Below are 20725 nucleotides of genomic sequence, written 5' to 3'. Positions count from 1 at the left end.
ATAAAATAAAATAAAATAAAATAAAATAAAATAAAATAAAATAAAATAAAATAAAATAAAATAAAATAAAATAAAATAAAAATAAAATAAAAATATTGTGGATCATTTTGCTTTCCATCGCCACGGCAGCAACTAGAGCATTCATGCTGCTGCAGGGAGGATTGCAGAGAGCAGGCTGAGAACATACTCACATCTTTCCCGTTCATGTACCGGCTGGGAGAGCTTCCAAATATCATGAATTTTGCTGAGTCCAAAGCGGGCAAGCCCCTAAAACAAAGAACAACTTAACATACATCTGAACACGTATGTCTCGGATCATAAACAGCCTCACGAGGTCCAGTGGCTGTTGGTGTCATCCGGGAGCAAATAAGGGGAGTTTGCTGCAGACACAACGGGAAAACACTTTCCTAAACCAGCTGGGAATAGGGAAAGGAGTATCTGGGAAGGCAGTGATCTCCGGATTCATGCAAGAGAGATGGGCAGCGAGAAGAACACAGGCTGCTGTCTCTACAGACGACTCAAAGGACCTTCAACATTTGTTTTTTTTTTGGCTAACGAGGTCATTTGGTCATTTTGGTTTCAAGCAGCTGCACTCTGGAGCATTTCAAGGAAATGAAGAATTCTGTCGGTCAATGTCTCCAAAACATCTTGCAGGACAGGCAGCTCCAGACCCATTCGACTCCCAAAATGTCCTGCTTTCTGCTCCCAGGAAAATGTGGGCCACTGTAGTGGGAAGAAACATGCTAAACCAGCTGTAAATGCTTTGGGTTCAATATACACTGCAACAAAGTGCTTTGTTTTGGCAATATTTCTTTTAGGAAGGAAATGAAAAATGAAGGAGTGAAGGAAATTGGGTTTTTTTTTCTCTCCATATTTCCAAATTCAGTTTGTTCTCTCGAAAAGAAAAAGAGATGACAGTTTGTGTTTACACTTCTCATTCCAAATTGCAAAGATGGGCCTGAATTTCCTCCTGAATAAGGAGTTCAAGCAGTCATTTTGTTCTGATGGGCAGAACTGATGCAGCTTCCCAGGCAAAAAAACAAGAACAAAAATTTAGAACTTAAAGTATCAACCTAAAACTCAAAAGATTGAGCTCTTCCCCAAGCATGGGCTGCCCTAGGACAGTCACTCACTGTGTGCACTTCTGCTTCTCTCACTGCAAACCAAGAACACCTTCAAATCCCGGGTACCTGTTTCCTGGAGTTTGAAGACTACAGATTCTCCTGAGGTTTTGGAAATGTGGGAAGCATTATGAAAGCATCCCCACAATTTAAGCACATGGATGTCTGCACTTATGCACATGCTTTTCTGAAAAAAGAAGTCCCCAGTCCTCTCACCAGCAGAGAGGGGAGAGTGTTTACACCCAGCTTGCAATTACAGCTGATTTTTATTCTCCTAATGTGGGAGCATTGAATCCTTCTGGTAGCAAAAGGCAAGTGCTGCCCAGGCTGGGCACTTGAGATGGGGACACGAGTGACACATCCACTTACCCCGATCACATGTATGTTTATGGGTCTCTCTCTCTCGGTAAGTCTCACAGCATCCTCAAATACACTGAAATTGCTTCGTGATAACATTGCTATCTTCCCTTCCACGCTGCCTCTCACATCACCTGAGCACAGAAATTAATTCCCAGTTAGTCAGTGCAGCAAGAAGATAGCTATGGGAAAACCAAAGATGCTCAGAAAGCAGGATTAACCCCAAATCACTGCAGTTTATGCAGTAGCTCTTGGGCTCCTTGTGCCCGAGCAGAGCTGAAGGTGCTAAGTAGTGTCCAGAGCCAACTTACCTTCCTGCTTTCCTCCCACCAGCGTCTTATTCCGGATCCTTTTGCAGACATCCAGGATGGTTGCTCCCACATAAGCTATTTCAGGACCAAATCTGAAGCTCTGTGTGGAAAAGAGAAGGAAAGGAAAGCAAGACAGCAGGAGGAACTTGTTATAATTTGCCAAAGTTCTACCATACTGAAATTGTACAATTCACACCAACCCTCCTGATGGTCTTTCTCTTAGCAAAAGCACCCAAATCCCCAGAATCTATTCCCAGAATGCTTGGTCATGTTTGCACTCAAGGCCATGGGAGCTGCGCTGAGAGATGGACCATCACATATAGCAAAGCAGAGTGTCAGAGTTGATCCCTGGGCTTCCCTATCCCAGAGATCTGGTGCCAACAGTCTGAGTGTCTGGGGCTGAAAGCCCCAAGTGCATTTGTGGTGTTTTATTGAAAAGATCTACTGGAGGAAGAGGAGGGAGGCTCCTGTTTTCCAAAAATGTGCTCAGAAGCTTGCAAACAAAGTGGTATGAAGCAGGTCCCAAGCCTGTCATGAGATGTGCTACAAAAAATAAAGACGGTCCCCATCCCCACAGGCCTGTCCTGGGCCAGGCTGGCAGGAAAAGGCATCTGGGATGGGTGGGCTTCCTGGTAGTAGTTTCCTGGTAGTAGTTCTGGCTTAGGGCCTTAGTGCCGTTAGCACCTAAACAAACTTTCACTTTTGGCTTAAGCTGATTAGTCCTGCAGGCATTCCTGAAAAACTGTCCCTGCCCTTATGCTATCTGTGATTAAACACATTAATTACATCACTGTGAGGCCAACGAGACCAAAAAAAACACCTAATCAGGGTGAGTTTTCAGCTGCAACAACAGCCAGTTTGATAATCAACCTGGGAATACAACTAGCACTGGTTCCGAGAGGGGAACAGCAGCCGTCCTTGAGGGCAACCTTAGACCAGAGTGGCTCCTGAAACCCTGCCTTCAGCAAACACTGCACGAGAGGTCACAGTCTAAAGGCTGCTGGGGACAAAGCTGGTGAGGCCACGGTTTGCCCAGAGCCAGGGGGCAAGGTCAATGCCACCCGTAGAGCCAGCAGAGGTGTCCTCTTTAATCCGTGCAGTTTTATTTCAAGGTTTGGCATCTTTCCTGGATGGAAAGGATCCATCTCCTCGAGCTGCGTGGGGAAAGTTCCTCCAGGTGCCTCCTTGTCTTACCTGGGTGAGATAGTAGACATGGGTGTGAGGCACCGTGTAGAGGGTATTGACAGCCCCTCGGAAGGTGTAGATCTGCTGGTGAGGGTCTCCGACGAGGATCACGCCGCACGACTGCGACAGCACGACATCCACGATGGCTGTGGGGAAAGGGGAGAGCGTCACAGGGCAGCCCGCTCGGAAAGCAGGAACAAACTGCACAGCAAGAAGCTCATAAGCAGGTGCCCAGAGCTGCTCATCGAGCAAGAGAGAACACGATGAAGAAGGCAGCAGGAGCCCAAGGCAAGGCACACAACAATACACCGTGTTGAGGCAGCGAGATGCTTTTGTGGAGAAAGAATTGAGCCCAGATGAGCTAAGACTCCAGACTTAAAGCAGAGCTCTTGCACAATGACTTATGACACTGAAGATAGGGCTATCACAGCTGCAGGAAGAAGCAAGTAGGGGAGGAGAGGCAAGTGCAGAGGTGATGAACTCCACGTACACGTTCCCGTTGTCCCAGCCTGCCCATACTTCTGGACACATTAGCACTGCGGAGCATCTTCATTCCACAGGCCTGAGCCCAGCACAAACCCACCACCCATTCCCAGGGGCCTGGAGGCATCGCCCAAGCACGTGCTGACCCAGCCCACCTCCCTGCAAGCCCTCCCATCCACTGGGAACAGCTTGGCCGACCATCCCTCGCTCTGGCGGGGCCGCCAGCTCCACAGGCCCCATGAGTATGAGCAGCAGATGGGCCAAGGAAGCAGCTGAACTGATTTAATAGCTGTTGAAAACACTGTGCTGTTTTCAGCCCTCCTTCCCCTGTTTTCAAGTGCATGGTTTGGACACAGTTTTGTCCCCCTTGCACAGCTCTGACACGTATCCCATCCCCTTGCAACAGCCAAGGGGTCTGTAGGGCACATCTGGATGGGCCAAGCTGCAGAATGAGGCTGCTCTCAGTGGCTGCTGCCCCTCAGCTGAGGCACACGCTGCTGCTCATCCCGCCTGCTGTTGTGCAAATGGCCTTATGGAATTTGCAAGGATCCAGGACCAAGCGCAGTCACTCACAGAATCCCAGGATGGCTGAGGCTGGAAGGGACCCCCAGGGCTCCCCCAGCGCAGCCCCTGCTCCAGCAGGGACACCCAGAGCACGGGGCACCCGGGCGCATCCCGGCGCGCTGGCAGATCTGCAGAGCAGGAGCCTCCGCAGCCTCCCTGGGCAGCCTGGGCCAGGGCTCGGGCACCCTCCCACCAAACAAGCTCTTCCTCACGGCCACGTGGAGCTGCCTGCGCTGCAGCTTGGCCCCAGGGCCCCTTGGCCTGCCACTGGCCACCATCCACAAGAGCTTGGCCCTTCCTCCCCACATTCCCCCTTCATGTCCTTAGACATTTTAAGCAGATGTCCTCAGCAGATCCCCTTCTCTTGATAAGGGAAGGCTCTTCTCATCACTTGTGATGTTACCCCTGAGAAGCAGGAATCTCTTTATTTAATGCTTCTCACACATTCCCGGGCACGTGAGCATCCTCCTTTTAAATTGCTCAGGAAGGATGTGGCTCTGCCTCCTGCCACCACTCACCTGGAGTGCAGTCCTGTGCTTCGTCCACAAAAATGGCATCGTATCCTGTGAGCTGAGGCTTGCTGAGCTGCCAAAGTTTCAAATATCCTGAGGGAGAAAACAAGGCCCGTCAGCCAGGGCGTCAAAGTTTTCTGGTCATGCAACATCATGACTTTAAAAAGTAATCTCTTCTTAAGGTGAATGAATGAATGAATGAATGAATGAATGAATGAATGAATGAATGAATGAATAAAGCAGTTTCTAGCCCTACTCCTTGCTTGGAAGCATGACGACATCTAGAAAGGTTGCACATTTGCTTCCACATATTGCAAACAAACTAAACAACCCCTCCTGTCTTGATGTCTGCTTGGAACTCCCTGATGAGCCAGGGCAAGGTGCATGAAAAAGCTGCATCTGGTTTGATCTATTATTTCCCTTTACCTGGAAGCTATTTGACATCTGCAGGCTCTTACCATCATATGTTATCTTGTAATTCTTCTCTGCATCTCCATCCAGCTTCTTCATATGGTACCATATCTCCTTTGCTTCTTGAACGTTGATCTAGAAAGCAAACCCAGAAGAGTCTGGATAGATTGCTTTGAAAAATAGCCTAGGCAGAGCAGATCCTGAAGTCCCAGCGTAGCTGGTACAGAGCTGGCAATAAGCCTGCAGAGTTTAAATGTCATATCCCTCCTTTAGCTGCCTTTCCAAATTCCCTCCTTCCTTCCAAACAACTCCCTGATTGCTCTCGGATTTTTTCACACTGGTTTAAAGGTAGACTGTCCAATTCTCTGAACATTTTCTCCTCATATTTCTCTTCTGTGTCAGTGCTGGGTAGCTTTTCCCCCCATTTAATAAAGTCTCTGTTGCAGCTAATAGAAGAGTCTCCTGACCTTGGGCCTATTTTGGCTTCTCTGGTGAGCTTGCCAGCTGCAAAGGTACCTGACACCTTAAGGATATCATTTATTTCCTGCCAGATATAACAGCTGCCAAGTAAATTCCTGACAACTGGAGTGGATCAGATCAGCTGTGCTCACTGCTGAGCAAAAATGCTAATTTTCTCCAGAGTTCCAGCCTGCATTGCCTGCAATGTCAGTGTTGTCCTCTAAGAGCTGCTAAGAGGTTTGTGCTCCAGCTCCTCCGCATATCAGGACTACTAAAAAAGGCTCCTGTCTTTACACATGGTATCATTTCAGGCACTGATAAAATCACCCACAATCTCTTCCTTCTTTTCATTACAGGCAAGAAATATGTGCGTGGGGTTGAGCTTGGTCTAACCTCCTCTTACGAGTCGGTTACACAAGCAGGGGCAGTAATCAAATCCCAATTCCTTTGGATTTGTCGCTGGAGGGAAAACAGTTTTTGAGGGTTATTTCTTTTTGCCGAAGCACAAATACCCATGATCCATAAGAAATGTGGTGAATACAGCCCCTGTTTGAAACCTTCTAGCTCAAGTCTTGCTTCATCAAAGATACTCACTCTCTTTTCTTCTGGGCTGACGAGTTTTCTTATGCCATGGGTATTTTTGAACCAAGTAGGAACGTGCTCTTCAGAGATCTCTTCATCTGAAGAGGCAAAAAAGTTTTCAAGTGTCTCTTTGACTGTTTTCCCTCTTATGTACTGAGATTGTCCCTCGCGGTGCTGGATAAGGAAACTTACTGAGAAAGCTGACAGACTGGAGAAGTTTAGCTTGCCTTTTTCTTTATAGCTGTATCAGAGATGACAAAAAAAAAAAAAAAAGAAGTTGATATATATATGAAAAGCCTGCCAGAACAGCAAGCTCATTTTTGCTTTTATTGCTTACTAATGTCCACAGAAGTGCTATTTTATACACCCTCACTAATGCCCACAGAATTTTGACCTTGTAAAGAGACAATTCAAAATCCTCAACATATTTATCCTTCTTGCATTCTTGGGGGAAGCAACAGGTTTTATCACTGGCTCATCCTAGCTGAGAGAATGCAGAAACTGAAAATTGTGGTTTGGCTTAAAGCGGGTGGAAGAAATTGTTTTCCTTGGCATTTCTGCTCCCTCAAGCCCTGGAAGATTAGTTCAAAACCCAGACCCTCTTTTCCTCCCGTGCCTTTTCCATGCTCCACCGGCCTTCAACGAAGGATTTGAAGACCCCGCTCACCGTTTGCCAACACTTTCATATGCTAGTGAATGAAAAGTCTTGCAGGTAACGTTTCGGGGAAAGACACGTTTCCCTCTCTCTGCCACAGCTTTGTTAAATGTCACATAAAGGAAGTCGAGCTCAGCAAACTTCTCCGCGTACTTGATCAAAGTCGAGGTCTTTCCTGTACCTGAAAAGCAAAAGCAAATGAATAAAAAGCAGTTGGAGTCAGGGAAGGATGAACTTGCACCTCTCTTACCAGTCTTGCCTTCAGTCACACAGGCTGTATCAACCAAACCTCCCTGCAGGACACATTTACTTGCCAAAATCCTAACAGATTCAAGGGGACCAGGGTCCCCTTCTCCAAGCTGATGTTATCTCCTGCCTGGCACATCTATTTGTGCTTACTCATTAGTTCTATCCTTTATTAGAGTTCTTACCCATTTGCCTGGTAAAGATATTGGCCTCACTGGAAGTCTTCTTCTCACGTCTCCCTTTAAAAAAGTGACACCCCCTTTCCACCTTCCCAGCTTTTAAAGTCCTGACAGTTTTAAACAAGTTAGTTGCTGGTTCAGCTGCTTCCCACTTGAGGTCTCCTACATCTCTGGAGTGATGTAGTCCAGGTCAGGAAATGAATAATACCAAAGCATATTCCATCCCTAACCTTTTCCACATAAATCTGAGGCAGATCCTCCAGTGGAGTCCTATAGAGAAGGATCCTTGAGGAACACGGATACAGAAACATAGTTTTTCTGCTACAGCCTCATTCACTCTAAGACATAATTTATATTGCAATCAGGTACCAATCCAGCAGACGTTTTGGCAAGCAACCTCCTGCAGATGGTTGAAGTCTGATGTTTGCTTTTATGCTTTTTACCAACAGTTTCTCAAACTCTTTCCTTTTTTTCTGCCTTGCCCTATTGTAATTGCAAGGGACCTTTTCACAGCTCACAAAGACTTTTGTTTTCATCATTTTGGACATGTCAACTTTTTAACCGACACAAGAAGCACCCAAGAAGGAAATGCTCTGCAGGTGCAGGGAGATCATTTCCTTTTCAAGCAGGTCTCCTTGATGTTTTGCAATTCCCCTTCTTCAAAATAAAGCTCAAAACCAGATTTCTTGACTTGTTTCGCTCCTACATGAATATCAGCTCTAAAAAAGTAGGAGCAACTCCGTCTAGTGGCCTTTGGACAGTAACGCTGGAGAACTGGCCCAGCACGAGCCTAAGCAAGGCTAAGGTGGGTGCCCTGCAAGCTGCACCCAAATGTTTTGTTCCTGCATCATGTCCCAACCTGACATTTACCCATTCTTCTGCTCGCTTTGACATTTTGTATGGATTAAAAGTCAGGTTGATCTCCTGGCACCCACAGAACTCCTCTGGGAGAAGGAACGGGGAGGGAAGGATCAGAGTTAGGGGTTATGCTGGTCCTCTCACCGTGTCATTTTTTGGCTTTCTTACCTGCAAATGCCATAATTTTCACTGTTTGACCACGCTCAATTTTGTGATTCAATATCCTTTTCTGCTCATGCGTCAGCTTTATGTCAGGGCAATTACTACAACGAAACAACAAAAAAAGAAAAAAGAAAACAGAGGAAAGGGAATTAAGGTAAAAAATCCACATAAAACCATCAAACAAACAGGAGGAAACCAAGGAACAATGGCTCCTAGTTTTAGGTTCTAATTCTAGTGCTACCTAGAAGGCAGGACTGGAGTAATTTGGTTATTGAGCCAGTCAGAAAAGCAGCAAATTCTAGGGAGTAAGAAAAGATTGGAGACGGCAAAATAAAAGGTGCAGCCTGGAAGAAGGTCCCATAGGAGATCTTCTCAAGGGTCCTAAGCTGTGTTTTCCAAATGATTTTGACACCCAGAAGCCTCAGACTCATTGGAAATAAACAGGAGCAAAGTTCGGGGGTATTTTGTTGCTTTTGAAAGCCTGAGCCTTGAATTGCTCTCTGCTTTCCTGTCATGCAGGATGGACCAATTAGCCCGGCCTCACAGGGGAACCAGGAGCTTTGATTAACATTCAGAAAGGCATTTGATGCTTCGGTCTGAAGCACCACTGTTTTATTAATAAATGTCTGAAGCCTGCAATTAGGCAGCAGTGCAAACCTCTCTTTGCACAGAGCCCTCCCTGATGTGTTGCCTTGTTTAAATATCATTGACATTAGCAGTTAGATGTCACCAAAATGCGTCTTCTCCAGGACACGCAGCCTCCCCTTAAGGAGACTTCAAATGGAAGGGAAGACACGAAAGGATGGGAAATCATCAAGAAGTGAAGCCCATCACCTGTTCACCTTTGATATATTTTTAATTGCCTCTAACGCTGCTGGATCTTTGGTGATTTTATTGGATTTATCTGTGCTGCACCTCTGTGAGGGAGGAAAGCATGGGAATGCTGTTCCCATTTTGCAGATAAGGATACGGAGACTAAACGACTCAACTCAAGGTAACTGCAGCAGAGGCGAAACCGCACGGGATCTCCCACAGGCCAGGGAAATGTGTTGCCCCAAGTGCCTTTCCTTTAGCAAAAGCAAGGAAATCCAGAACATGGAGCCAAAGCAGCATCCCGGGACTGATATATCCTTTCCCCCATGCACAAATAAAGTGCTTGCAAATGAACTACTGCATTTTTTTTGCACTACATCCTCAGCAATCCAGCCCTGGTTTTGGCTGTGAGCAACTTCAACATGTCTAGAAGAATATGTTGTTTAAACGAGAGCTCCTCTAGCTAAACCTCTTGTTAAACCTCTGCCCCTTCTTCCAAAGCTTCTTATAGATTCATTATGGTTGGAAAAGACCTTCAAGCTCATCGAGCTCAACCTTAAAGCTTAAACAGTCTATGTTTAAGCTTTTAAGTTTAAGCTAAGCCTATGTTAAACCTCAAAGCTTAAACATAGGGAAGGTGGGATGAGGGACTACAGTAGATATTCTAGCTGTGTGAAATCTCACCACACGTTGCACCACGCGATGTCTTCCACCAAAAAATAGGAGCAGTCACATCAGTGAATCTGAATTCACTGATCTAGTGAATTCACTAGTGAATTCTAAACAGAACTAAATTCAGTCAGTGGAAGCAACCTAATAGATTTAAGGCCTGGTTTTGGTTTTGTCCAAGAATTTATGCAGAAGATGGCAAAGAGCCCAACGAGGCTTAGCACTAGTCATTCTAAAACTTTGAATCTTGGCATGAAATCCTTGCTCCGAGGTTCAGGGCTCCGCTAGGGAGCTGCGTGTTCGGGTGCATTGCTCAATTCTGCCGTGGACATTACCCGGACCAGAGGTCCCGTCTGCAGCGCGAAGCAGGTGTTTCCTCCTCTGCCTCCGCAGTCACGGAGCCGTTTTCCATCAGATACAAGCAGTAGAAAACATTGTAATGGATCCTGGCAGAAAGGACAACAAAGGATCTATGACTGAAATAGCAACAATATCCATGTTGAAATATCAACAACAACAAATGGAAGTTCTGCAGTTACCTAAAAGGCTTCTAACATCTTTAATCCTTCTGATGAGCTATGCACAAGGTGCACACAAGCCACCCTTTCCAGCAAGCTGCCTGTATCTCGATTAGGGAACCCCAGTTCTTTTGTGAAGGGGACAAACCTGCTTGTGCATCAAGGACAATGAGCCCAGCAAGACAAAAGCTCCAAAATGCTGAGGGCTGCAGCCAGGCAAGAGCTTTTCTGCTTAAATTCAGGAGAAATGTTTTCTGTTTGCATTGTGAAGCACTGAGGATATCATGGGGCATGAGACAATATTTCAATTTGCCATCAGTTAAACTTTGAGATGTGACTGCAAAAGTGGCATGGGGAGAGCTCCTTCTCCCTTGTCCTGCTCAGGCTTGGGCATGAGATGTTACCTAAGAGTGAGCTGCACAAACAGGACCTGGGATCAGAGTCCACGGGATCCTTTGGCTCTCCAGACCACAATCAGCAACAGAGTCCAAGGAGAGAGAGGCTGGGGCTCGTTCTGGCCTCAAAAGTAAATTCAATTTAGCAAGTGGCTTATGGTTATTTCATACAAGCGTGTTAGCCCTGACAAAACCACTTTGAGGTGTTTTGCTGCTGTGTGTAGAGGAACGTGTGTCTCTGGCTTTACTTAGTTGGTTTACAATTAATTTCCCTTCCCGTTCACTGTCAGACTCCAGGGATGACACTGCTGTCCTTGCTGATGACTTTTCCTACAGCTTTGCAGCTCTGACCTAACAGCAGCCAACTCGAGGTCGCTGTCACCACTCAGGAAATATCTCACATGGTTCCTTAAGGACATCTTTCCTCCTTGTGCTTTATGTCACAAGCAGAAAAGATGCAGTTGTTCATTCTTCTCATGGTCTAGATTGTTCAAGGAGACAGGGATGGGACACAGGGGACTTTCACACCGGCCTCTCATTGCTCCTGTGCTGGACCCCTTGTCTGCCAGGTCCTTAACAGTCATTTACTCCAGTTAATGACATCAAGTTATGGCATCACGTAGAAAGAGGAGTGAAGTGTCAGCCTCAGGACCAGTGGTAGAAAAGGTAATTACTGTATTTAAATGCTTCTACTGGTATGTCTGTATTTCTAATTAAATGTCTCTATAGCAGCTTTTAAACCTCTGTTTCAAAGATTCCTGTTTTTGTTTCAGGGAGAAAAAGAAAATTAAACACTATCTTCCAAAAAAGAAGTAGACTATGATACAGTTCAAGAATCAAATCAAATGTAATGGGAATTTATTTTGTGATTTATTTTACAATTCCCAGTATTCCAAACTCCCACTGGAGCAGGTCTATGGAGCCAGAAAAAAAATGTGTTTTGTACCATGGCTTTCTAGGATATAACATCATCTAAAAGCCCCTCCATAACTAGGACTGGCCTCAACTCGTGGCTGGGTGAGATTAAGCTCCTCTGGGCATGAAACTGCTGCTCCTGAGTTTGCTCAGTGCCACACGCCCCTCGGAGACACGTGCTCAAAAACAAAACAGGTTGCCCAGAAGTTTTAGAAACTGCTCTGCTATTTTTCAGCATGCTCCTCACCTGTTGGAGATGGCGATATCTGCCTCTCTCATGGCATAGAGCAGCGTGGCTATGCAGTAAAGTGCCTCGGTCACGTCCACGAAGGACAGCGTAGAGCTCGGTCTCCACAGACGCTCCATCAGCGTTTGGATGTCCCGGATGCCATTGGAGAAAAGCACCATCGTTGTCACTATCGCCCACATGGCCTGAGGCTGGTGGCCGCGACAAGAAGGACCGAGTCAGGGGTATAACTGGAATGGGTATAGGGGTAGAGCTGGGAATAACTGGAATGCAGGGTAACAGCTTCAACCTACCCTCGTGCTGCTCTGGAAGTGCGGCACTTTGCCGGCGATGCAGGCTGCAGCTTTTGGGAAGAGGTGGTGGCTCCTCAGGCACTGGAGAACGGCGCTGGGATTGACGTTCTGGCTGGTGTGGATGGCAGACACGCACCTGTGCACAACAGCAGCAGCAGCACTTGCAGATAAACCCCGTTCCATGAGCTTACTCACATTCATGTCTTGCACAAATAAGGTTCTCTACTAGGAGCACTACTAGTTTTTAGGTGTCTCTGCAGAAGAGGGATCTGCCTTGCTCTTAACCCAGTTTGATCCTTCTTCTTGCACCATTTCGCTATCACTTAGTCCTCTCGCTCCTCTTAGAGCTCCTAGCAGCCTCCTCTCCACTGCTGTGCTATGGGTCCATCCTGGAAATAATCCTCCAGGCTCCCAGATCCAGGTTGTGGAAAGCCACAGCTTCTTGCTGACATCCACTTTTTTTAACATACCCAATTTTTTTGTGTGGATGTGGAGTCCACCATAAAGCAATCCCAGTCCTTGACTACAAGGTTAATTATTCTCCACTTAAAGGTATTGGCGCCAGGATGGAGTGATTGAGAGAGGCTCGTGGGCCCAGCACCCAGGACCATGTTCCCTAGTGCATCCACACTGCCCCGTGCTCCGTATCGTCTTCCCTGGATGCCCTGGTGACAAAAATTGTTATTTTGGGGACTTTTCTGTATAAAGATTGCAAGAAAGCAAAGGTTGAACTGTCAGAAAGGACTTCAGAAGCCACCTGATCCAATCCTGTGCTCAAAATAGGGCCATTTTCAAGGTTTGGTTACTTGTCCTGGTGAGAATATTGGTTATTTGTCCAGCTGAGTATCTCTATGGATAGAGATTCCCACCTCTCTGCACAGAGATTCCCACTTTCTGCACTAGTGTTTGACCACTATCCTAATAATAAGTGGAATTTCCCAACCTGCAGTTTATGTCCTTTACCTCTTATCCTCTCACTATGACCTTCCAAAATGTGGTACTCTCTATGGCTTGTATAATTTTTCCTTCCTTCTCTCGGTTAATAGAATGAAGCAGAAGACTCAAAGCAAGGAAGGTGAGAGGATCTGCACCCACAAAGCCCCGGGGGGAGGCAGCCTCACCTGATCATGCCCACCATACACTCCTCCTGCTCCTTGGCTATGGCGTAATGCTCCAAGAGCTGCCCAACGGTGTGCAGGGCCGTGGCCTCCTTCATGACGTACCGATGGTAGAGCTTTTTCCACGGGATGAACTGCAATGTGGCAGAAAAAAATATAAGCTCCATAAATAAAAAATACAGCTAAAGGCCCACCCACAAAACATGTTTCATTCCGAGAAACATCACACACACACACACATAGGAAATGGGGTTGGTGACACAGAGCAGCAGCATGACAGGAGACTGCCCTATCTTATAGCCCAAATTTCCTGCTTGATCCATGGCAGAAAAAAAAAAAGTCTATAAGGGAAACAAAGTAGAGGGATTTTGTGGAGGATCGGGATGCTCTTTCCATGCATGGAAAGACTGCAGCTAAGGAAACTATTCCAAACCTGATCTCCTGATGCAAGTTGGCATTTCAACAGGTAGGAATGCGGGAGGAGTGTTTCCTGAAGTCCTGAAGAGCAAACTGACAAAGAGACCTAACAGGAAAGGCTCAGGACCCTTAAATGGGTTTAAAGGGAAGAAAAAAACCAGACAAACAGGCCCAGGATGGATGTTCCCAGAGCAACACATGCAGCCACAGGGTTCAGACACAGCGGAGCAGCGAGAGAAGCTCCAGGCTCAGCTCAGTGTCCCAGCAGCCCTTACCAGAGGATCAGTGACAATCTGCCTCCACAAGCGACACACCAGGCTCAGGCTCTGGTAGAGATCAGTGACTGGGAGGAAAGCAAAGACCTTCCTCAGGACTTCCACGGGCAGCTTATCCATGCTGCCCTGAGGCACATCCCAGCTCCGGGTGCCCAGGAGTCCGTAGCGAGCATCGGGAAGGGGTTCGATTTCCATGTCATCGAGTTCCTGCTTGATTTGGCTCTGCTCTTGCTTGATTTGCCTGTGTGCTGGATGAAGCACCCGTGGCTTCTCCTCAGGCTCATCCCACAGGTGCTTTGTGCCGTGGCAGCCCGTGACTGCTGCGGACAGGGTCCTTTTTCCACAGCGGGTGCCTTCCCTGGGAGCTGGTGCAATATCTTCCTCCCCTAGGAAGGAGAAGAAATCCTCTGCACTGCTGAAGGATTCATCAGCTTCACTGAAGAGGGAATCTGGTCGCTCCTCCTTGATTTCACGGCTCTGTGTCCTCCCTGCACCTTCCTGCTGCGTCTGAGAGCTCTTGAAATAATCGGTGATGCTCTTCTGATGACCTAGGCATGAGAGAGGGACATTAGAGAAGCCAACGGAAAAGAGAGTAAAATGCAGTGCTAGCTGCGTATCATCCTAGCTGATAAGGAGATGAGAGGCTGCATCTATTCCTGATGGAGACCTCAACTCATGGATTTATGAGCTTGATTACAAGTGAACTGTTGGGCTTCCTGTTGCCTCTCTGGTTGACCACGGAGGTCAAAATTCACCTCCGGGCACTATCTATCCACATAACCTGGGCATTTTTTGAGCATTTCTGGGAGCTCTCAGAGCTTCCTGAAAAAGATATGGCCTATATTAATCTGTACCTCCCAGATTAGCAACCCCCAGCTAACATAACTAACCACACATGCATTAAAGGTAAACACGGCTACACATTGAACTAGATACTAGATATTTCCACAGGCAGGAAGGAAGCATAAAAATGCAAGTCAAACTATTGTGGTACAACTGTGAGACCAAGGCAGGGCTTTTAGTGTTTATTTACTAACCACTATTTTAGTGGTTATTTACTGCTGTGAACCCAGTGAAAGAAAAAGAGACTAAGATTTGGGGAAAGTTCAGGGTTTGGCTGCTTCTCTGGGTCACTGCACCGAGCGTTTGCAGGCTGCTTGTACCCATGAATGAGAGACACAAACACTTCCAAAAGGCTAAACAGACATTTCTCGCCAGACACCTTCTGGCTGCAAGGCAAAAGAAAAACACTGGAGAGCATGAAGGAAACTAAAACTTGGCAACAACGTGGTCTGGGCAGCCTCGCTGTTCTCTCACAGCACATGGGCACTGCCCTTGTGCCTCCTGCAACCATCTCAGTGCCTAAACTTACTGGCGTTGATGGCATCCACCCCATCCTGCTCCTAGCCTGCAGCATCTCCTGATGCTTAGCTAGGAGGAAACTCGGGGAAAATAGGTTTTAAAAAGAAAAAATCACAAGCAACTACTGCTGATTTTAATGGGGTTTATTTCTGGCTGCTCATGGAGCTATGGCTTAAAGAGATCTGATTTGCAAGACATTTGCTGCTTAAAACAAACAAACAAAACAGCTCCCCGATTAATGTCCAAGTCCAATACCCCCAAAACCTGGAGGATTGAACCTGGATTTTAAAAGTGAATCTGCCAAAGGTCTCTTTTGGGGGCTTATATATAAAATGAAAAGTGTGTCTGCAAGCACAGAGCCTTGGACTCTGGTGTCTTGGTTCACCAGCAGATCTCTCTGCCCACCTTACCCTGGGTACAGAGAGGTCCCCACACTAGCCAGGCAGCTGTAGCGCTCCTAAATCTCACTCTCTAGAGCAACCTGAGTTTCAGGGATAATATTTAAGGTTTTTTTTTCCCTCTGCTTCTCAAATGTTGTCTCTGCTTTTGTGAGCATGCAAGCATATGTTATTGTGCAAAAGCAGTTAAACCTTGCTTTGGAGGCCAGGCCTTTACCTCTGCACAGCCTCACCCTTAACTCCGCTGTGTCCTGCGTTGATTAGCTCCAAGTCTTATCAGTTTTGCAAACTGATAAGCCTGCAATTTTGGCCCTGTGGAAGACGTCGTCCCCGCGCAGCCACGAATCGCGGGGGGTCCCTCGCGGGTCGCCCCTGCTTTCGGCTGCCAAATCTTGTACCTCCGCGGGACTTCCTTGCCCGCTGGCTGGGGTAGAGGCCCCTGTTCCCATCGCCGCTCGTCGGCCTCTGGCTCAGCGGCTGTGTGAGGGAGCCCACGCCACTCCGCGCCATGGCCTCGCAGTCCTCGGCCGTGAGGTGCATCCTTTTGAAGCGCTTCACTGCTTCGCCAGCATGCAAAAAGGGACAACCAAACAAGAGCCGTTAGCAGCAGCAATAAACGGGCTGTGTTTTTAGCAGGTGCACCTATTTCGTGATTATTTTTCACAAGTTTGTCAGGACAGCCCCAGTGTTTTCACCACTGGGGTTTGCAAGAGTTTAGAGCAGGCGTTGAGGGACCAGGGGAAGGCAATGTGTTATCAAAATGCCACATTCACAGCTGGTGATATCAGGGAAACGGTCACTTTGGGAGCGCAGAAAAGCTCGGGTTGACAGCGTTAACAATATATCATGGAGGGATTTAGTTGGGAAAACCCAAAACAGATTGCGACAGTTAAGGAGAAAACGCCATTTTGTAGCACACCTCTTCCCCGTGATTTATTGCAGTAATGCAAATAATGTGTCATCTTTCCACAAAAATTGCCTGGTGGGAATCTCGAAAAGCCCTGCGGGAAGTCCCTGAGCAAGGAATTTCATTCATAAACAGGGAGACATAGTAGGAAAGGAGGGATAAGGGCTGCAAGTGGGTAGGGAGAAGGACATGGCGGCTGCTCCAGAGGAGCTTTCCGTTCGGAGCTGGTTTCTGGCACTGGCGGGGCTCTTTCTGTTTCGTTTTCCAACCGCAGGCAGCCAGTGCCACATCTCCATTTTGCCATGGCCCCTCCGACACTGCCATTCCCCTGTCCCTGCTCTGGGACCCCATTTCCGAGGCCTCCCCGTGCTGCCCGGTCGCTAACAGCCCCCATCACCACAGGCCCCTTCCCCGCTATGGCCAAGGGCCCCCCCAGCTGCCATGGCAACCCCGCCGCCCCGTTGCCATGGTCCCTGCCGCCCAAACCCTCGTTGCCATGGCGCCTCCCGCCTCGTGCCCCCCGCCCACGCGGTTGCCATGGTGCCCGCTCCCCCCTCCCGCTCCGGCTCCGCGCGCTCACTCGGCTCCCTCCGCCGCGCGCCGACCCCGCTCCGCGATCCCGCCGCCCGGCCCCACCCCAGCCAATGGGAACGCGCCTCGCGCCGCGCCGCCCAATGGGGAGGGAGCAGAGGCGGGGACGAGCCGCTTCCGGGTGCGCGAGCTTCCACGGAGGGTCGGCGAGAGAGCGGAGGCGCTCTGATGATGACGTCACGACGGCGCTGGTGACGTCACGCCGCCACGGATGAGCCTGGGTGGCTTCAGCTCGAAGGGGGAGGAAGAATTGAGGCTCTTTTAGTGGCCACCTATGGACCTTGGTGGCCTCCTATAGGCCTCAGGGGCTTCAGCAGCCTTCTCCAGGCCTCAGTAGCCACCATAGGCCGCAGCAGCCTCCTCTGGGCAACAGTGACCTCCTCTGGGCCTCAGCGGCCTCCTGTGGACCTCAGCAGCCTCCCCCAGGCCTCGACGGGCACCTGTAGGCCTCAGCAACCGCTTGTGGGCTGCAGCAGCCTCCTGTAGACCACAGCAGCCTTCTCCAGGCCTTGGCCACTTCCTGTGGAGCTCAGTGGCCTCCTATGGGCCTTGACGGCCTCCTGTGGACCTCAGCAGCCGCCTCCAGCCTTCAGCGACCTCATGTGGACCTCAGCAGCCTCCTATAGGCCTCGGCAGCCTCCTATAGGCCTCGGCAGCCTCCTATAGGCCTCGGCAGCCTCCTATAGGCCTCGGCGGCCTCCTATAGGCCTCGGCGGCCTCCTATAGGCCTCGGCGGCCTCCTATAGGCCTCGGTGGCCTCCTGTGGAGTTCAGCAGGTTCCTGTAGGCCCGGGCAGCCACTTACAGGCCTCAGGGGCCTCCTATAGGCCCCGGTGGCTCCCTCCAGGCCTGAGCAGCCGCTTAGAGGCCTGGGCAGCCTCCTGTAGGCCTCAGGGGCTCCCTGCCGGCCGTGGCAACCATGTGCGCGGCGGCCGACGCCAAGTGGCTGCTGCGGCTGGTGCGGACGGGCCGGCTGGAGGAGCTGCGGGCGGCGCTGGGGCCCGAGGAGGCAGCGCTGGAGGCGGCGCGCGGGGCCGCCCTGGCCCATCACGCCGCCCGCCATGGGCGCCTCGAGGTGCTGGCCTTCCTGGTGGGCGTCCTGGGCCTGGAGGGCGCCGACGGCGACTACAAGCGGCCCCTGCACGAGGCGGCGGCCGCCGGCCGCGCCGCCTGCGCCCGCTACCTGCTGCGCCGCGGCGCCGCCGTCGACTGCCTCAAGAAGGGCGACTGGTAGGTGGGAGCGCCGCTCTCGGCGGGGAAGACTGCTCGTCTGTGCCAAAAAAGAGAGAAAATAAGAGTCATGCTAACAGAAAAGCGGCTTCCTATTGAGGGAGAGGTGGGAGGGTCTTGTTGAAGGTGAAGGATCACCGGGCAGATGGGCCAGTCCTTGTGGTCACTGGTTGTTCTGGTGTTGTCCTGATGTCCATGGGAATGGAGGTGGGAAGAGGCTTTTGGATCCGGCTGCAAACTCTCTTGCAGACCTGGTTTTCCTTAATATTCCCTCACTGTCCTTCTGTCCATGGGCGAGAAAACAGCAATTTGGGGCTTTCTAGGGCATGGCCTTGGCCATGCATTTTATTTGCATTTTATTTGCATTTTATTTGCATTTTATTTGCATTGAATATATACCCAGGCCTGAGGCCCCTGTGCGGAGAGGGAGCTGGAAGAAGCCCCGAGCTCCCAGCTCTGTCGCCCGCAGCAGATGGTGTCTAATTCGACCTCCAAACCCACTGTTGTGGGAGAGTTTTTTCATTTTTTTTCTGAATTAGGGATGTTTCTCGTTGCTGCTTGCACTGATCAGTCCTGGAGAATCGCTGCTTTTTCCTGGGAAAACTCCAAGGTTTCTGTCCAGAGTGGAATGTTTGGGAAAAGATGGTAAACAGTGGGTGAAATGGAAAACATGCCCCTTTCTTAGGACAGCTCAGCTGTTACCTTTGCAAACATCTTGTCGCTGGTGTAATGTGGTAATTAAGGAAAATAGGGGCTGCTGCTGGTGAGGGCAGGGAAATTAGTCCCAAACTAAACTCAACATGGGAGATAACTGTGGTTTCTACCCCCTTCAGAGTAAATCCTCGCTCTGGTGCTGTCTTTCCTGGGCAGCAGCGTCTCCCTCGTGAATTTAATGGCCTCGTTTTCCTTGCAGGACTCCCCTGATGATGGCTTGCACCAAGACCAACCTGGAGGTGATCGAGCTGCTCGTGGAGCACGGGGCGAACCCTCTGCTGAGGAACAAGGATGGCTGGAACTGCTTCCACATTGCGAGCCGCGAGGGCCACCTGCCCGTCCTCCAGTACCTGCTCGACGTGTCCCCAACCTGCTGGGACACTCAGAGCAACATCAAGAGGACACCCCTGCACACGGCAGGTGAGGAGGGACCTGTCCCCACTGGGCACGCGGGGACAGAAGAGTGACAATGGGGCCATGGTGGCAGTGGAGGATGGATTGGGGCTGGGGTTACACTTTTTGTTTAATTTGGAGAAGCTCCCTGTGACCCATTTTGGTGCAAAAACACAGGGAAGCAGATAAATGTTCCTTAAAGAACAGGACGTGAGTGGTGGGCACTGGTGGCACCTCGCCTGCCCTCTGCAACCTCTTTGCAGGGTTTCACCTTGACGCTGCTGCCTCATTTTAGCTACCTTTGAATAAATAAACAGCAGAAATAAGGGTTAATCCTCTTAGTGATGTGCCAGAGAGGAGGATCCTCAGTTCCCAGGGTGCTGGAATATTGCCTGCAATTGAAGTCTCTTTTTTGTGGTCACCTCCCTGCCTTCCTGTGACACGTTGCCGTAACTTTCCCTTGGTATATAAAACCTTTCCAGGTGCAAATCCCCCCGATTTTGGGGAATTCATAGGGCTCTGAATGTATCTTGGCTTGTAGGGCAGACTTGGGCTTAGGGGACCTGAGGCTGGATGGTGCCCTGTCACTGAGTGAGGATTATCCCGAGCTCCCTGGGGCTCGTTCATGCTCCATTCCCGGGTTTCTTGGACGATGCCACCATCTCCATGACTGGGGACATCACAGAGGGGACCTGGACGAGGGGCTGGAGACAGAGCTGCCATTGGAAATCCGATCAGACCCCCATCCGTCTCCTGGTTTATATTTCAGGCAGGCACATGAGCACATTAACCCGTGACCAATCAAGCTGGCTGCGGGGCCCAATTATCCCTCGTCTGTCGAGGGATAATTTCCTCCCAATGCGATTCCTCTCGGGCTGATTCCCCGAGCTTTGCAGCTTTGTATATCCGTAGCCTACGGCGAGAGAGCAGGAGATGCAATTAAAGGAAGCCGCATCCAAGCACTGCAGCTCTGTGTCTGTCGCTGCTATGGGATGCAATGGTGCTTTTTTTTTTTTTTCCCAGATAGCCCAGTTTTCCTAATCCTACAAGGTGGCCCTGCCTGCATTTTGTGTGGGGACGAGGGAGGCTGGGGAGCCCTCATTGGGCTTTGCTACCAAAGAGCATCTCCCGTGGGGAACTTATTGCTGACACCGCAGGCCCTCCGTCCGTTGCCCTGAGCAAGCAGCCTCATGCAGCAGCTTTTGGGTTCATTTTGTGACTTATTTCGATCATTTTGTGACTTATTTCGATCATTTTGTGACTTATTTCGATCATTTTGTGACTTATTTCGATCATTTTGCAAACTGACCTGCAAGAAAAAGAAGCCAAAATTAAGGCTCTCCATATGTTGCTATAATACAACGTGTTTTTTTTTTTTTTTTTTTT

General features: G+C 49.3%; 2 protein-coding genes across 2 annotated transcripts in view; one reads left to right on the top strand and one right to left on the bottom strand.

Annotated features, from left to right (window-relative positions):
* FBH1 (F-box DNA helicase 1) overlaps positions 1 to 16045 on the bottom strand; it is a 19136-nt gene extending 3091 nt beyond the window's left edge. The window contains exons 1-16 of the mRNA XM_026044330.1: positions 15904 to 16045; positions 15739 to 15777; positions 13746 to 14293; positions 13057 to 13187; positions 11936 to 12071; positions 11643 to 11833; positions 9903 to 10013; positions 8092 to 8186; positions 6653 to 6821; positions 5998 to 6226; positions 4992 to 5079; positions 4540 to 4626; positions 2984 to 3120; positions 1790 to 1889; positions 1491 to 1612; positions 192 to 267 (exon numbers count right to left, since the gene is read on the bottom strand). Coding sequence (XP_025900115.1) covers positions 192 to 267; positions 1491 to 1612; positions 1790 to 1889; positions 2984 to 3120; positions 4540 to 4626; positions 4992 to 5079; positions 5998 to 6226; positions 6653 to 6821; positions 8092 to 8186; positions 9903 to 10013; positions 11643 to 11833; positions 11936 to 12071; positions 13057 to 13187; positions 13746 to 14293; positions 15739 to 15777; positions 15904 to 16045 — 2401 coding nt within the window. The remainder of the gene's footprint in view (positions 1 to 191; positions 268 to 1490; positions 1613 to 1789; positions 1890 to 2983; positions 3121 to 4539; positions 4627 to 4991; positions 5080 to 5997; positions 6227 to 6652; positions 6822 to 8091; positions 8187 to 9902; positions 10014 to 11642; positions 11834 to 11935; positions 12072 to 13056; positions 13188 to 13745; positions 14294 to 15738; positions 15778 to 15903) is intronic.
* Positions 16046 to 17921: 1876 nt separating this feature from the next.
* Positions 17922 to 20725, top strand: part of ANKRD16 (ankyrin repeat domain 16) — an 8278-nt gene continuing 5474 nt past the window's right edge. Inside the window, exons 1-2 of the mRNA XM_026044329.1 lie at positions 17922 to 18232; positions 19146 to 19366. Of these exons, the coding sequence (XP_025900114.1) occupies positions 17922 to 18232; positions 19146 to 19366 (532 nt within the window). The remainder of the gene's footprint in view (positions 18233 to 19145; positions 19367 to 20725) is intronic.

This window comes from Nothoprocta perdicaria, unplaced genomic scaffold (assembly GCF_003342845.1).
Source record: "Nothoprocta perdicaria isolate Ctin4 unplaced genomic scaffold, notPer1 scaffold_359, whole genome shotgun sequence".
In the NCBI taxonomy this organism is placed as follows: Eukaryota; Metazoa; Chordata; class Aves; order Tinamiformes; family Tinamidae; genus Nothoprocta; species Nothoprocta perdicaria.
Note: the sequence above shows the minus strand (reverse complement) of the source record. Positions and strands in the feature narration are given on the sequence as shown.